Source organism: Pezoporus flaviventris, unplaced genomic scaffold (assembly GCF_033815535.1).
Source record: "Pezoporus flaviventris isolate CSIRO_AGI_PZ_B2104156 unplaced genomic scaffold, CSIRO_AGI_Pfla_v1 ptg000025l, whole genome shotgun sequence".
NCBI lineage: Eukaryota > Metazoa > Chordata > Aves > Psittaciformes > Psittacidae > Pezoporus > Pezoporus flaviventris.
The window spans coordinates 5,681,064-5,698,293 of NW_026892573.1; the positions used below are offsets into that span (position 1 = coordinate 5,681,064).

A 17,230-nucleotide genomic window follows, 5' to 3' on the forward strand; every position below is an offset into this window, starting at 1 on the left:
TATGAAATGAGGTGTGCTTAAAAATGATTTTAACATCACCTAGAGACAGATAAATAGATGCTTTAATCTGGCCTGACTGTGCTTTATGGCTTTAGAGAGGTATTGCCCACTGTAGCACAACACCTTGTTCCTGCAATCCTGCCACGCTGCAAACCAAAGAGAACAGTCAGAACGCAGATGTGCGCCAGCTCAGCATATTTTGAACGTGTCCCTGTAGCAACTTCTGGGTCAGAGACTGCAAATGGCTGGCACAGATCCACATCATTTACAGAAGGCACATCTATTCTGAAGTCCTAGTTCTCCTTCAGGTGGGATTCAGCCTTCCTCAGTACCCTATTGCTCCTCTAAAGGAACCGCAGGCAGCAGGAAACCCTCATACTCCACATGGCTTCATCTTCTGGCTTACAGAGATCTTGAGACTATTGGCTCTGTGGTGGCCACACGGTGCAGACACCACTGACATTTAGCCACCCTTGAGCCAGGCATTCTGCAAACAGCAGAATATATAAACTTAATCTTTTAATGCACAACATGTGAAGGAAAGATTACAGCATATTATTTCATACCTATCCAGTATCTAATCATCTTCATGCAGAGTTGGTTAAACTTATGAGTGGCATTCTGTTTATGAAGCAGTCCTGTCCACTCCCTAATACTGCTGATGCCTGTTTTCTGGTGGATATCCACCTAAAATAGGTTTCATTAACTGTTCCAAGTGTCTTTTATACAAAACAAGGTCTGATTTCATGTATTCACTGTGTCATGCACCTAACACTTCTTGAAAACAACTACCTCATCCTCTAAAACATCTGTCATTAAGATGACTCCTTGAACCTTTGTGGCTAAAAAAAAAAAAAAAAGCAAGCCTCAAAACAAAACAAATCCCCCACAAAAAAAAAAAACAACAAAAACAACCAACTCCAGTATCGGAAGTCTGAGATGAGTAACCTACTTAGTGACACACGAGAGTCAAAAACATCTCGCAGGTGTATTTCCTCATGCTCACATAGGGTGTTAGCCCAGATGCCCAGTGACCACTCTTCTACAGCGTCAACACCATGAGCTGCCACACTGCTGTCAAGTGATAGGAAGGGGAGAAAATCCCTGCTGCAAGCAGGACAGGATAGAAAGCCCCTCCAGTGGAGCCAGGGAACCACTGCTGCCAGTCCCACCTAGCGCAGAGGACAAATCACCTCTTCCAAAAACCACTCGAGGCAGCCTCCCATCAAGGAAGGCATCACCTGCTCCCACACAAGATACAGAACAGGGGAATTCCTCTCTGTCTCTTCCCAGCTACTACTGCTAATTGCTAGAGGCCCCGGGCGGGCAGGCAGACAGCAACATCAATCAGCAGTTCAAGTACAAGCAATCATGGCAGCTATAAACAAAAATATTTGTAAGTGAATGTTTGAGTCACAGGGTAGCACTGCTGCAACTCAGATAGGCTCCTGCCTTTAATTAGTTTGCCCAAACCAGTTTTTCAGCCCTATTTGTGAAGAACTCAGCAATTCAGAACAAGCTGCTAATAAACTGAACTGGGTAGAAAAGAACCACTGAATCAATTCAGAGATTGGGGATGGGGGAATTTACTTGGATACTGATAGACTGAAAGATGTCAAGGTACTTGACAGGATCTTTGAAATCCTTGAAAGCACTGAGACATGACTTGAGTAAAAAAATACCTTTAAATGGGAAAATACCAGGTGTCAGGGGCTGACAGATTTTGGTTTATTTGTTCATATTAGAGTACCTTTATTTAGTATTTGCCTAATGATGAACTAAAGCCTTTTTAAAACAGTAAGGACTAGCTCAAATACAGTGGGGTTTTCTATTCAGGTAGAGCCTGGATGCCCTTCACTAAGGTATACTTTAAACAAACTGAAGTTACTGGAGGTCAGATAGGGATGACCTAGATATAATAGCACAAGAGAGTGTTGTTCAGTATTGCTCACTGCCTTCAGTATTGTTCACCTATTTTAACTAAGTACAGCCCACTGTAGCCATCCCAAGAATTAGCAGGTGCACCTACTGCTGCTTTCTTCCAACTGATGCCATAACCAAACACCTTCTGATGTGGTTTCTTTTGCCCCTCCAGGCTTACATCTTCTGTGTTTCCAAGTAAGTTCCAAAAGAAATAAGGATGTTGCCATAAAACTGGATATTCAGTAAGAATATGGAGAGGTGCTGATACACACCAGGTCTCAAGCCGACACAGCCACCTACCTGTGGTCCACCCTACAAGAAAAGCACATGCTCCTGGACACCCATATGATCACCATTTCCAGCTGCCTGGTGCTAGACAGGTCCCCATAGCACAAAGCATTAGGGATCACTTTTCCAAAGCACCCTGGCAGAGCTCCAGAGCCTAAACTCTAGATCTTGGACTTCATTCTGGCAGCCAAACTTAAAATGGAAAAAGTATAAAGTGTTTTATTTTATTAAGACAAACAGCTCTTCTCAGTGTACTGTCAACTGCCCTTGACCAAGGCTGCAAGTAGGAAAAGATTCAACAACTGTGTCAGTATCCCGACAGATTTAAATCAGATGCCTGACCTGGGAATCACTCCTATTTCCTTCAGAATGCTGCACACAACTGCACACTCAAAAGAGATTCTGTGTCTAACCCAGAGACAGCCAAATGCTTCACTGGATTTGGCCCATGCGGTCAGGAGAATCAGTTCCGGAAAAGAAAATACAACCACATGCAACTAGCCAAGAATAGCTGCAAGAGAGGTTAAAGTTTGTCCTTTGAATGCAATGTATGGTGACATGACAGTAAACCTTAATCCACAGAAAAACGACTAGGACAAAACCAGCACCTCTGCAAGAGAAACTAGAAGAAACCAAAGGAAATGAGAAGTAAACAGGAAGCAGCTTGGTGAGTAGGAATACAGGAGAAATCACCCCAATTTTCTGTATAATGTAAACAGATGCAGATTGTGGTTTATGACTAGAGGTGCTACAACACGCTGCTATGTGCATCAGTAAAAATCCACTACAGCAAAACCTGTTCATAATGCAGAAAGGTTAAAGAAAATTACATATCTACTCCATCACACTGTTTTTTCATTATACGCTTTGTGGAACAGACTGGTTTGTGGTAAGAAACAATCTTCTCAATATTACCTTTCTTTTTCAGTAATATAGAATGACACAAGTCATTGCTGTGTACACACACTGCTCAAGCATAACATACCTTTTGTTATTATATTTCAACTGCTATTATAAAAGGTTTCCATTACACTGGTTCCTCAGGCATTCAGATGAATTAATTTAGTATAATTTTTAACATTTATCTGAAAGTTCAAGCACGTTTTCAGAAACTAAAAACCAGGGGTTTTAAATTTTTAAAGCTTTTCAACGTGTAAGTTCATATTCTTTAAAGAGGCACCATTCAGAGAGGAAAGCTATCCTCCACAGGCAATACCACAAATACAACATGACAAGAGTAGTAAGTGGAATGTATTAACTGGTATTTGTCAGAACTTATCATGTAAGAGCAAGGTTTTGGGATTTGAAGGGTGTGCCGTAACAAAAGCACCAGTTCAGAGATCAGAAGTTATGCAGAACACATTCTGTGCTCCTCCCATAGAAGGGTATTTGCCTTTGTTACACAGAAAAACAGCAACTCTGCAACATGAAGAATCAGGGCATTTTCTCCCTCACTGTCATATATTTTAACTCAGTAAAATAATTCTTCCCATTCACTGAGCTCCTCAGTATTTCTTTGAAACACTAGAAAGGAACCAGCTCAAACCCATGCATTTTGTATTTAACTGTTTCTATGGAAAAGAAGGTTAATAAATGTAACTTGCAAAGGACTAAGGTGTATTTCAATGCCTCTGCCAACATTTAGCAAGACTGATTTACCAAGGTTCTCTTTAGGCACCTGACAAGACAGAATATAGTGTATATTATGTAGGAAAGATATTTGAATGAATACAAACTTGTTTGCTAGGTTTCAATCCATGTTAAAATTCTCTTCTTTGTTTAGCATTATGTCACCTCAGACTTGGAATATAAGGAGTAACATCTTACTGAAAAAAGTACTGTAGTAGTAAATGTTTTATAATATGAATTAAATACTGTAGTAAACTTATTTCAAGACATGAAGTTTTTCAGTGAATAAGTAAACCACTCCATATGACACAGTACTCTCAACCAGCACGATACTCCCAGTTTGAAACAGTTTGAAATAGCTTTAACAAATGCCAAGCACCTTGGTTTAGGAGAAGTATTTTTAAGGGCTTGCTCATACAAAAATAGTTTAAGAAACCATTAAAAAAAAAGAAGGCAAGTAAATCAAGCATCTAAAAACTAAAACCTTTATAAATACCTCTTTAGATGTTGCTCCAGTTCCAAGAATAACACTTTCATGGCTATTCGGTCAGAGCCTTGTTTCTGGAGAACTGTCACTTTCATTGATGTATCTATTTAGTACCTGTGATTAGATCCCCTGAGATGGAGGGTCGGAAGAAATACCTCTCGATCCTTAGCAGCAGTGAGATTAGCATTAGCATTCCACTCTTAACCATGGGTCCTGAACTCTGCAGCACATTCAAGAATCACAAAGCCTCACCCGTTAAAGATTACCCACTTGCTTCTATTCAAAGTTTGACGAGTTTAATAGTGGTTGGTCATGATCAACAAAAACAAGAAGGGCGAAGAGTGACGACACTACAGATCCTGCGATCACATGGTGTGCTGTTACATAAAGCATCAAGAGAGATTAAAGTCTTCACGATTAGGTTTTCAGATCTCAGACAAATGCAACTTCTTTCAGCTGTGCCAAATTCACCAACTGATTCAGCCTGCTCCCACTTTTTGTAAAGCACACAGTAATTGCTACAGGTAGCTAATTCTGCTTAGAGAAAGGCAGCTTAGCTGTACTGTTTCTCAAATCAAAGTTCTAGTGCTTAATAGCAACTGTAATTAGACACAAAATCAACCATACCCAGTTTGCCAAGAAATATTTTACAAAGGCAAATCCTATCCCTGACTGCTATTTTAAAAAGAACCAGTGACGAGATAGACATGCATCTGGTCAGTCTTTTGCAGACCAGATATCTTCTCATGTATCAAACCAAAATTCAAACAAATATTGCTTATCCTTTCTCAAAGGAACAAAGACCACCATATGGAATTTTTGGTGCCTTGTAGTAGATCCATACCATATAACTAGGAGCCTACCTGCACAGGTACCATTACGCACCACTGCTTCAATGTAAACATGTTCCTTCCTCTATCATGGTGAACACTTTTCAGTGCGAACAAAAGGTGACTGCCCACAGTACACTGTGGAAAGTGAGCAAGATTCACTTCCTTAGTCTACGTGCAAGCTGGAGACATCCCCTCACCATGGAAATTGCAGACTACTTGCAGCATCTGTACAGGAACCCCCACAACAAACCCAAGAGAGCACAGGCATTGATGTTACAGTCTTCCATCAGACTGACTACAGAAATACAGAGACAAAACCAGACACCAAACCTAGCAAATGCCACTCAGCCTTACTTCTGACTGCTAAATCAGTATCAGATGTGTTTCCTCAAGTTGATTTGCCTCGTAAGACTATATAGGAAACTTGACAAATGGAAACGCCAAACAAGTTGGCTCAGAGCATGGCTATCTACTATTTAGCTGCATTTATCGTACCTTGCCGTTGACAAGGCATTGGAGAGGTGACTAATGGCAGCAGACGCAGGTACTACATGATAACAAGAAAACAGTCTGGTGTGAGGGAGGGATAAACCCAACCCTACTTATTAGAACCAGCAAAGGGAGTAAGCATTTTGGTTAGGAGGTAGAAAGGAAGAAATAAACAAAAAAAGGCATTAATTCTTTATTTCTTTTCTTTCTAGGGTGATGGGTGCACCCCAGATATGACTAATCCCAGATATGTTAGATAACTAATACCAGAATGGGATTAGCTCCCCACTCCCAGAGCAAAGAGGGAACACAGATAGTTTAAGCTGGGCATCAGAGTTACTAACTGCAAAGCAGTGCCCAGTATTACTACAGGTGTTTCCCAGAGCCTGGTACACCTGGCTTGCAGGACAGAGCATCCTGCTCCTTTTAAAGCACACCAGGGAGACTGAAGCAAACAAGTTACACTTTATAGTAGGTGTTTCTCTCATAACCTCAAGTCCACCTCCCTCAGCACAGCATGGAAACAGGTAACAGCCAGGGCTCATTTGAGTGTCTTCCTCTCACTCCCACTGAAAAGCCATGGACATGGGACCACTCAGATGTGCTCCAGGATCTTGGAACTTGGAAAAGGGAGAGACAGGTCTAACAGCCGTGTGAGATGGGTGCTTGCTCTGAAAGCAAAGGTACTCTTGAAAGCTTCAAGGGGAGACTAACGTGGTACAACCACATATAAAAGAGGGAGAGGAATGACTTGTGGAAGGAAGCGGACTTTCAACAGGCTTTCAAGGAATAATAACCTAGGAACAAAAGGATTAACAGTAATAACAATCAACAGCTATTAAGATGAAGTCTGACACAGTATTACTAAATAACTTGAATATTCAAGATGAAATATTGCTTATAGCAAGGAATCTTACTAACTCTAAAGAGCTGAAACACCAAGCTGACTGGAGAAATGCTCAATTCCAGAAAGCAGAAATTATAATTCAAGTTGCATCCTAACATACCCTTTCATAGTCAGAGACTTAGCACAATAATAATCCCTAATGAATCCCACTGTAGTATGTTACGTAGCGCATCTCCTACAGCCTCCCTTAGGCTGTTGTATAAACTACACTGATGACTTGTAGCAGCCAGGCTTAGCTGAGCCTGTATCCCACAGAACTGCACCAACAGAGCTTATGGCTTCAGATTGTAAACTGCTCTTCTCCTAACCTTGTAACTGTAACATCCTTCTTGCCTGTATCCCCCCACTCTGTAAAGCTGCATGGTTGACATCAGCTAAGAAGACAATCTTTCTCTATAACTGTTGTGCATACAGTACATGCACTGGCATGTTTTCCAGGATACCTAGGATAATGAGTACACACTGGAGTGGGAAACGGATGAAAGCAATGATGTTAAACTTTCCCATGGACAGTCTTTACTTTCTCCTTTCCTATTCCAAGACCTCTGAACAGGAGCTCCATCACACTAAAGCTGTGTCAAGACAGTTAAGAACAAGGTTCAGGAAGTTATGCACATCTGACCAATACATCGCTCAGCTCCAGCACTGCTCTGACACAATACTGGGTTTCCTTTAGAGCTAGAACAATCATTAAATGATATATATATATAAAAAATAGATATATTTTTATATATTACATACGTATGATGCAGGACTACTGAATATATTCAGCTGCTTCATTCTTTAAAGAAGCAAGTACAATGTTAGGCCCACAAAGAGAAGCCTTAGCTCCACCTCTGGTGACACTAATCACGTTTCCCGATGCTTCAGCCCCAGTTCTGGTGACTTTACAGTAATGCAACACTCACAGGCTTCATTTGATGCTAATTCTCCAGTTATAACACATAAAACTGGTTTCTGTGTCACTGATCTAAAAGCTTCCAATTCCAGTTCATCACCTTTTTATTTGGGGGGGGTCTGTGCCTCAGAGGAATCTTATCAGTTCCATTTATCACCTTCATGAAAAACAGCAAAGGATTTGCTTCGTCAGTTACCAGACTGAAACCAAATTAAATGTTAAAACCTAACTGCTCCAGAGGCAAGTATTCCAAGAACTACATTGTATTTCTCATAAGCATTCCCATAAACTTGACAACTCTGGTTACAGTGCAATCAAGTAATTAGAAGTATTACTCAGGTAACAGAAACCACAAAGAAATTGTAAATCAACTGGATTAACTAAACCAAACATTTTTACTGCTTTGAAAAACAGCCTCTAGCTGCAACTGAAAAATGCCTGGAGTACCAGATCCTCTTTCGTCACATTCAAGAATTCAGCACCAAGCTATTCTTTCCTTCCTTTGTCCTGAACCATTCTGGCTCTTATATAAAGTGACAGATTGTGCACAGATGAATTATCACTGTGGGCACACTAGGATGTCAGATACGGGTAAGTTCTAGCATTTAATGAAACAAAATGAAACAAAAAGCAACAGGATTTCACACATGAGAGCATCAGGGTACCTAGGTTCTCCCTTGCCCCAAGCTCTTATGCCCAAATGGGAGGAGGGAGCGTATTTCAAGATATTTGTAGTACTCCTTGACAGTTTTGCTTTGAAGAAAAACATAGAATACATCAGCCCATGTTTAGATTTAACCTGGTAAGTGAATGAATCTGGCATTCAGCCAGCAGAATTTACTGTTTATGTCAGCCTGAATGAAGTGCAGCACTAGAGCCCAAATTCCTCAGCATGTCACACATCACTGCCATACCTTCACAGGGTAAACATTTAGCAGGTTCGCTTTCCACATGCTATAGAGGACTTAAGAAACAGCTTGAGTAATCCAGACTTTACCATAAAAAAAGGCAGAAAATAAAGCACAAGCCAATTTTCAGACGACATAAGCAGCCCTGTGGTAACAGTGTCAAACTTGATGTGGTGTAATGAACTAAGAATAAATTTAAAATTCTGATGTGCATGTGAGTGCTTGATAAAGCTGAAAATACACCCAACAAACATTCAAGCTCTTCTAGAAGCTTTACAGTTACAAACATGCAATCCTTAGATATTTAAGACAGATTGGACAGGGCTTTGAGCAACCTGGTCTACTGGAAGGTGTCCCTCCCTGCCCATAGCAGGGGGCTGGAACTGGATGACCTTTAAGGTCCCTTCCAACCCAAACTGTTCTGTGGTTCTATAATTTAAGGGGTAAAAAAATTACTACAATAGTGATCACAGATTTGTGTAAGACAGTGGTATCCAGGATTTCCAAAGTTTAGTTAAGATTACAGCACAGACTTCAAGACTCTTGCTTTAGGGGGTCAAAATCAGCAAACATTTATGTGGAGTTGCAGTGCTTATTGTTATGGGAGATGTCCCATATACCATTTGCATAACAACCGATGGGGTTTTTAATGCTTTGGTCCCACCCCACTGTCCCACCTTAGATCAATCTTTACAGAGTACTTTGGTAGAAAGTGCTTTGCAAGGCTGCGAGTCAAAAACAGCAGTGCACAAAACCCAACTCTGATTTGAGAAAACACTTACTAGAACTCCTCAATGAAGCAATGCATGCTGGATTACCAAAGGAAATAAATCTGACAACAAAGAAAGATAAAAAGAACAAAAAGCTGTACAAAGACATCTGCACCATAATGAAAACCAAAGCACTGAAGTGAAAGACAAGTGTGTGGATGCCAGGTTGGGAAGTATCTCATTCCCAAATGCTAGCAGCAGAAATCACTGCTGTAACTTTGCTATTCTCATATTTTGACCAGCTGTAATGAGGTGCAGTTTGAGAAGATAGCTTTATTCCAGTCCATCATTAAGCAACTAAAAAAAAAACCAAACAAAATGCATCTTTAGCTATAAACATCCTAATTGAACATCTGAGGAATATTCTCATACATTCTTCATAATCATCACTAAGTGATAAGCAAGGTGTTTCAGTTACACAAAGAGCAGCATTACAGCTGCACAGAACAAGCCTATTTTGCAATTAATTTTGATTTTCATCTCAGTACCACAATGTAATACTGCCAAAAAACACATTCTCCCTGTGTGAAAGATCAACAAACTATATATGGAGAGATCTTCCTGGGTCTGAAACAGCCATTTAGCTCGGGAGCCACCTCTAGGCATGGCCAGCAGCAGAGGCTGGAAGGAGAACCCAAAAAGGCAGGCAGATAAATGCAACTTCCCTGCAGTATCCTCCTACCTGTGAGCAACCAGCAGCAGCAGCTGAGGAACTCCTGCACAAGGAATAACTTAGTATTTAGTAACTAGAGGCTTTTCTTCTAGAACTGGTCTACTTTTCTTTTAAAGAAATCGCCTCACATTGTTCTGAGACTCTGAAAAACTGCATGTTTAATTCCAAGTTAACTACCCAGGGAAGATAAAGTTTCCAAACAATCAAATATGAAGCATCAACCACCCTGGCTGCTAAACAGATATGAATCTAAATCTCAAGACCAGACCTGATATAAGAACACATTAGGAACACCTGGAAGCCACCACAAGCATGAAAGTTCAGCTCCAGGGAGTCAATCTTCTCCATCAACCACAGTGAACCATCTGCAAGCGTTTTACATTTCACTAACCGGAAGTCACTGAACTTCTATCATTTAATCATACAGGAGAACAAATGTTTTCAAGACATGGAACCATGTTAGTATCAGGACAAAGAAACATGTTAAAAATTCAGTAAGTCGGGGGGGGGGGGGGGGGGGGGTGAGGAGGAAGAAGTAGTAGAGAAGTAATTTTGGGCATGGGTATGAACAGCCAATTAAAATGTTTGCTGGTTGCTGCTTTTTGTACTGTGGAGATAAATAAAATCAGATTAAGCTTATAGAAGCAAGCCTAGTATCTCTTCTACACATAAGGCATCTCTGTACCCTGGCTGTTCTATGCTAGCTTAAAACATGTGCTCCTTTCCTTCACTGTAGGAACTGTGAAACCCAAGCCAGCAGAACCTCTGATTAACAAGGAGCCTGATTACCATGGCCTGACACAGCATAATAACAGCAGCTCAGCATTTTTTTGCTGCAAGGGATTGTCAATTTATTTTACAGTAGCTGAATACAGAATTAATGATGAAGGATTTACAGGCATTCAGCTAGAATGGAGGGGAATGAACCTACACACACACGTGTTTGGTTGCGTTGGGGTTTTTTTAACCTATGCATGCAAGAGAATACTTGAGTACTATGAAGTCACCAGTCATATAGTCTATGAAATGGAGCCTCACAGTTAAGGGTAAATGAATTCCAACAGAGAACCGAAACACAAAGCAGGACTCACAAGCCTTCCTATTGAGGAGGACCATCCAAAACCTTTACAGGCCAATTCCAGAACAAATCTGTATCCTGCCCAACCTCTAAACTGAGACTCATCACTAGGTGTGGGCTAACAGGAACCCAGCTATTCTTGGGTACCTGAAACTCCTTAGTAATACAGGAAATATATGAGACTAAACTGCAGCTGACACTCCTTGGGCATTTGGTGGCATCCATACTAGAGAAATAAGTTAGAAATTTACAGCAGTGTAGTTCTAAACCATTATCAAGATAGGCAGAATTTGTAACTCTACAACTCTCTTCCCCCACATTTTTTCCTTTCTTTCAGATTCCAGACTGCATCCTGCACTCAAGCAGCAGTTCAGGCCCCAAAGCCTTTGGGCTCTGTGAGGCTTTGTTGTGGTTAAAGCCCAGTCAGCCAGTAACTCAGAACCACGCAGCCGCTCTCTCACTCCCCTCCTTCCTCCCCCTACTCCCAGAGGGATGGGGAGGAGAATTAAAAGAATGTAACTCCCACGGGTTGAGATAAGAACAGTCCAGTAACTAAGGTATAACACAAATCACTGCTGCTACCACCAGTAATAATAATGATAATGAAAATAACAAGGGAAGAGAATAACACCACTTGCCACCCGCCAACCGATACCCAGCCCAACTGAGCGGTGATCTGGACCTTCCAGGTAAATCCTCTTAGCTTATATAGCGGGCATGACGTGCTGTGGTATGGAATACCTCTTTGGCTAGTTTGGGTCAAGTGTCCTGTTTCTGCTTCATCCCAGCTTCCCCTCCTCCCTGGCAGAGCATGGGACTCAAAAAGTCTTTGGTCAGAGTAAACATTACTGGGCAGCAACTAAAAACATCGGTGTTATCAGCGTTGTTCCCAGGCTGCAAGTCAAAAACACAGCACTGCACCAGCTACTAAGAAGGAGAAAAATGACTGCTACTGCTGAACCCAAGACAGGCTTACTCTTCATAATCAACCTGTTTCAAAAAGGAGGCAAGTAAAACAATGCAGCATCATATCTGCGATGCCACACAAGCACAAATTCATACAGGAGCAATCAATCCCTTACAGTACCATGAGCACAGAACTTGTAATGTGACCTTCAACGCTCTAAAACAAGCTACAGAGACCAGAGACTGGGTTTCTCTGCCATGCCCAATATTCCTTCCATGGAGTAAGCAAAACTTGGCCATCCTGATTCTCTTCTTCAATTAGGCCATACACTCTGCAAGGCGAGATCTAGCTAAAAAGCAATTTTCTGATGTCTAAACCAGAACAAAGCCCCCCAAGAACCCACTGCTACAAACAGGAAGGCCACTCCACCGGGCCCAAGCATTCAGCTCCTGGACCACCAGGACTAGAGGTGCTGCAGCAGGACCTCTCACAAGGCAGGCAGTGTGCATGCAGAAGGAAGAAGGGGGTAACTTGCTGCTGAAACTGAATCTTTGGGGTCTGACAAGTACTCTATGCACTGTTTTCATACAAATAATTTTTGTTTGCTGTGAAACCTGCTCAAATATACTGATTTCTGTGAATATACAGAAGTACTTAGAGATTTGACAGGCAAAGAGTATCAACCCCAGGCAGCAAACTGAATACCTTACCATTTTGAGCCACTGATACTACAGGGTTTTTCCTGTAATGAATCCTATCAGTGGCCCACCATAAATGATTCAAGCACATTAGTTCAAGTAGTTCAAGTATCAACAATACCCTAAACTTTAAGCAGTTAGTTCCTTGAGCAGCCACTGGAAGACAGCACTAATCCCATACTCGATTTTTTTTTTTTACTGTTAACATTCAACTGTCACGCAGCTCTTACCTGGATCTATTTTGGTATTCTCCTCGATTGATTGCATTTGGCAATGTTTATTTCAGAAAAAAACTGAAAGTCACAACCTTCAGTTTTCTTACCTGGCTATGTAAAAACAGCAAGCAATTCTGGAATTAGCTACTTCTGACAAAGCATTTTCTTCTGAGACCTACTGACTATATTTTCATTTTTTCCTGTATTAGTAAGGAGCACAGAATATCACAACATTGCAGATGTGCTGAAATGCCCCTCTTAAAACAGAAATTGGGACTTCAGTTCCATAACCAGTAATTATCAGTCATTTTCTTGAACTTGAATTGCTCTGATCACCTAACTTGAAGCAATGGAGGTTATTTGGGAGACCAAAATCAGCAGTTTGGAAGAGTACTACTGCATCTCACAGAGGAAGAGGGATAATTTTTATACACACTTTTACTGAGACTGAGAAATGTATTTACCATTAAAGAGCATTTCTGAAAATATCAGAATTTTCTAGAAAAAGAGACCTATAGGAAGGGAAAGCTTAAGAAACTGCATCTATAGCAAGCAGCTGCCAAAGCCGTGCAATTTCCCTTGGCAGACCTGCACTTTGATTCATAACCCCATGCCATCACATCACTGTCTTTCGATGACAGCTTTTGGTATAGTGGGGGAAAACAAAATCATAAGTTTCAGACTCTCTCTTCTCTGTGTACGTGAACAAAACCACCTGGCCTATGATGACTCTCTTGTTAGCTCATGCTCGAAATATAACGTACTAGAGAAATACTTTAACCTAAGGTACCACAAGTAAAACGGTAATGTTAGCCAAGATCTTTATGCGGCTCAGCCTAACCCATGGGAAAGGGCTATGGTGACAATGCAAAGGTAGCTCATTCCAAAATAACTCATACAGCTGTGAGCTGCCCTGTATTCTGTAGCCAGGCACAAAAGCCTCTCTCTCCTGCCAGCAGCACTGCAGTTCCATATCCAGCAGCCCTTGGTTCAACCAGCACAGCAGCTCCCTTCAGTGGAGGTGGGTTAAAAGGTGCAGCAGTTAAAAGCAAAATCCAGCTAACACCTATCTTTCTACAATCAACTGATTCAGTCATTGCAAGCAAGCAAGATTTTTTAAGATAGCAGCACTCTGAGTGAGCCCTACACAATACGATGCTATTTCCACTCTTCAGAGCACAGAGGTGAAGAGACAAAGGGCGCAAGAGCAGTCATTTTCAGTGGGGCAGGCAGATAGGTGGACATAAAGCTAGTCTCTTGACCTATCTGCACTTCAGCTCCAGTTAATAATGGCTAACACTTCATATTTTTCACTGAAAAATGCATCAGAAGTGTTAAGGATGATGGGGTCTAAGCTTATTCCAAAAAGTGTCTGTACTTCTGGCTTCTGAATATAAATTTATCATGTCGTAAGAACTTAAGAGCTCTTGTTTCCACTGTGCCTGGAAAAAACTCAACATTTATTACTTTCTCCTTCAGTGAACAGTTCAATAACCCATTAAACATCTGCAGTGATCCCTACTGGTACACACATGCTGATCCAAGTCCAAAGATGTAAGCAATCTACTCAGGCATTCATGGCGACAGGCTTTCAGTTGACAAAAGCTGAACTTTCCATGTTTTAATAAAAGGCACAAACACAGCTAACAAGACAAGTTAAATAACATCTTTTCCTCTCACTCCACTATTGTATTTCACAATGGGCTCCAACTAACTGCTGCGAAAGGTTCTCCTACTTCATCCTGCCCACATGTTCTTGCCTTCTCCTTTGCACTGGATCTGATAGAAAATGAAAAACTATTACCTGCTACACCATGTGAACAACACATAAAAGCGAAGGCAGAAATGACTGACTGGCAGAGGGGGAAAATTGAGAATAGATAAGCATTTTTCACTCTAGGCTGCTTTCCCCTTTCTTACACACAACATGCCAACTCCACTATCAGCATAAGGTCTTCCAGGAAACACCAGACAGAAGTGTTACCACCAAAGAGCAAACATGGGGTTTTGCTGTTATTTTCTATCTGGATGTTTTGTTGTTGTTAAGGGAAGGAATAAGAAAAGCAGGTAAGGAAGAAAATATTCAGGCCATTTTCCTGGCTAATCATTTTTTCTAATGATGCCCCACTGTGGCAGTAGGATTTCCCTTCCCCAGTCCACAGGTAAGCGTGTGGCACGTCTGATTCAAGACTCACAGCAAACTGTCAAGCAGAGGGCATGCTCAGTAAATACAAACAGACTGATATTTACCTGTGTCAGAAGTTTATCAGAACAGTTGAAGTACCACATTCCAAAGAAGATAAGCAGCCAGGCAGAAAGGAGAGAAAAAAAAAAAAGATCTAAATCATAAACAAAGCTATCATATTAAGAGATACCCAATAGCAAGTACAATTAACATTAAAGCGGTTACTTCAGAAGTGACAGAATCATTTACACCTAGGAGAAAGGTACTGACACAGATACAGCACTATCCAATTATTTTACTAAAAAAAACCAACAAAATCCAAACAAACTATGGTTAAGTCATGGATTTGTCACCTGTGACAGTGTCTGGTCCATTCAAAGGAACCCTTATTGATACCAAACTCAAAGATCACTTTAGCATAGGCAAGGTTAGATGTTTAGAGGACAGCACCCAGCCTAAGGCCCACTGTCCCTGCCTTTATCTCCACTTATCACAGAAACAGCCCAACACAATGACTCTCCTGCACTAAGGTTAGCCTTTATATATACACCCTCCCCTCTTATAAAGCAGTTTTCCCAGTGGCAAGCATAAGCCAACCTCTAAAAGGGAAGCTCATAACAAATAAACAAAACATTCACACACACAAACACAAAAACAATTAGTTCAGTGGACTAAGAATTCTGGTAGCTAAAAGCCATTAGGCACAGCACCTAATGGAATGCTGACTTCATAAGGTTACTCAAGCTGAGGCTCTTACTCTTAAGGAACTTGCTATCAACTTTCCTGTTCCTGTGTTTCCCCTCTCCTGGCTTCTGAGACCATCACTTCTCCTTCCCCACCTCTCCTGTGTCACTTTCTCTGTCCTTCCTGGTACTTTTCCATTTGATTTAGTGAACTGGCACATAATAACCTTCCAGGGATTCTCTTCTCCCTCATGAAGACAGAGTTGGCAATGAAATTCCAAACATAAAGGAAGTGTAAAATGTGCAGAGGGCAAAGGCAAAAGATACCAAGCATGCATAATTCGTCTGAGCTACAGCTGTTACTGCAGAGCATGGATTAAAATGTTTCTTCTAGCACACCACACTGTGAGGAAAGCTGAGATCTACAGCATATAAAAACAGATCTATCTGGCACTTTTAATAAAGCCAAAGGTTACAAGGGGAAAAAAAAAAACAGGAGAAAAAAACCATTATATATTATCCTAAACTGCACAGACTAACACTAAAAACATTCTCGGTTCAGATATTTTTACATTTAGTTCAACAGCTGGAAAGAAGTGCTCAAAATCCAGCAGCTCCCACTGCTCTCCAGAGGAATAGCTGGGTTATGCTTTTTAAAAAGCTGAACCTTTATTCAATCGCACAGCAAAACGTACTGGGAGAAACAAATGTTATCATCTTAGTTGTGTTTTATCATGTGCCTCTATTTTCTTGCCAGCCTGAATTAAGAGAAAATTAGATAGTTTTCAGTCTCAAATTGCTGTCCAAGCATAAAACCAAGTTTTTACTAGAATTAACAATTATTCCACACAGCATGATTTCAGTTTTAAAGTAAGTGGTTTCTCATGCCAACTTCAGACTCTGTTCACCAATTAGGTGGGTGCTTTTTATTCAAGACTCCTATTGTATGCATAGGGTTGCCTATAGAATACTCACACATTTCCATGTAACAACCTTGAAAGACAAATTGTCCATATTTGATACACACATTGCTCTAAACGCACAAAGCCAACTTTTCCTGATTTTAATTCTGCACTGACTTACAGCAAGGTGAAAACACCATTGATACCATCACCAGAAATAGGCACCTAAAATAGCAATGCAGCTTCTTTTAAAAAAGAACAAAAAACTATGCTTTGACCACGTATATGATATTTGAGGAAAACAATGAGGTCACCTGTATTTTTAACCTTCCCATACAGCACCTGCACACAGAAATAGAAATCAGCAGTGCACAGCATTTGTGTAACCAGGAAGTACCCAGTCTCGCTGCAGGAAAGATATAAAGTACAGGTATAGATCACTCACTGTTTTTCTCCCAAGAGACCTACAATTTGAGAGTTATTTAACAACATGAAGGATGCCTTGAGAGTACCATACCTGAGCAAGATCCGTTCCAATACACATCACTGACACCACAGCCTCAGCTGTACATACACAGCTCTGGCAGTTTGAGGTTTTTTTCTGCCTTTCCTTCCAGTGACTCCCCCAGATCAATAGCTCAGAACGTGAACATCTCATGGGATAATTCCAAGACCATGAATTGTGACAATTCACAGAATCAGCTAGGTTGGAAAAGACCTTTAAGATCATCAAGTCCAACTGTTAGCCCAGCACTGC

At 41.0% G+C, this 17,230-nt stretch overlaps 2 protein-coding genes across 6 annotated transcripts in view; one reads left to right on the forward strand and one right to left on the reverse strand.

Moving 5' to 3' along the window:
* LACC1 (laccase domain containing 1) overlaps positions 1-11,853 on the forward strand; it is a 264,433-nt gene extending 252,580 nt beyond the window's left edge. Inside the window, exon 7 of one of the 2 annotated variants that reach the window (XR_009744112.1) lies at positions 11,765-11,832. The gene's annotated coding sequence lies outside the window, so the exon portion shown is untranslated. Of the gene's footprint in view, positions 1-11,764 lie in introns of both variants that reach the window. The other variant, XM_061457319.1, reaches the window with a different exon arrangement.
* Positions 1-17,230, reverse strand: part of TSC22D1 (TSC22 domain family member 1) — a 94,133-nt gene that overhangs the window by 10,292 nt on the left and 66,611 nt on the right. Inside the window, exon 1 of one of the 4 annotated variants that reach the window (XM_061457306.1) lies at positions 4,337-4,437. The exons of 2 other annotated variants lie outside the window; for them this stretch is intronic. In XM_061457306.1, the coding sequence (XP_061313290.1) occupies positions 4,337-4,422 (86 nt within the window). In that variant the 5' untranslated portion in view covers positions 4,423-4,437. Of the gene's footprint in view, positions 1-4,336; positions 4,438-13,425; positions 14,954-17,230 lie in introns of those variants that run through there. One more of the 4 variants, XM_061457304.1, reaches the window with a different exon arrangement.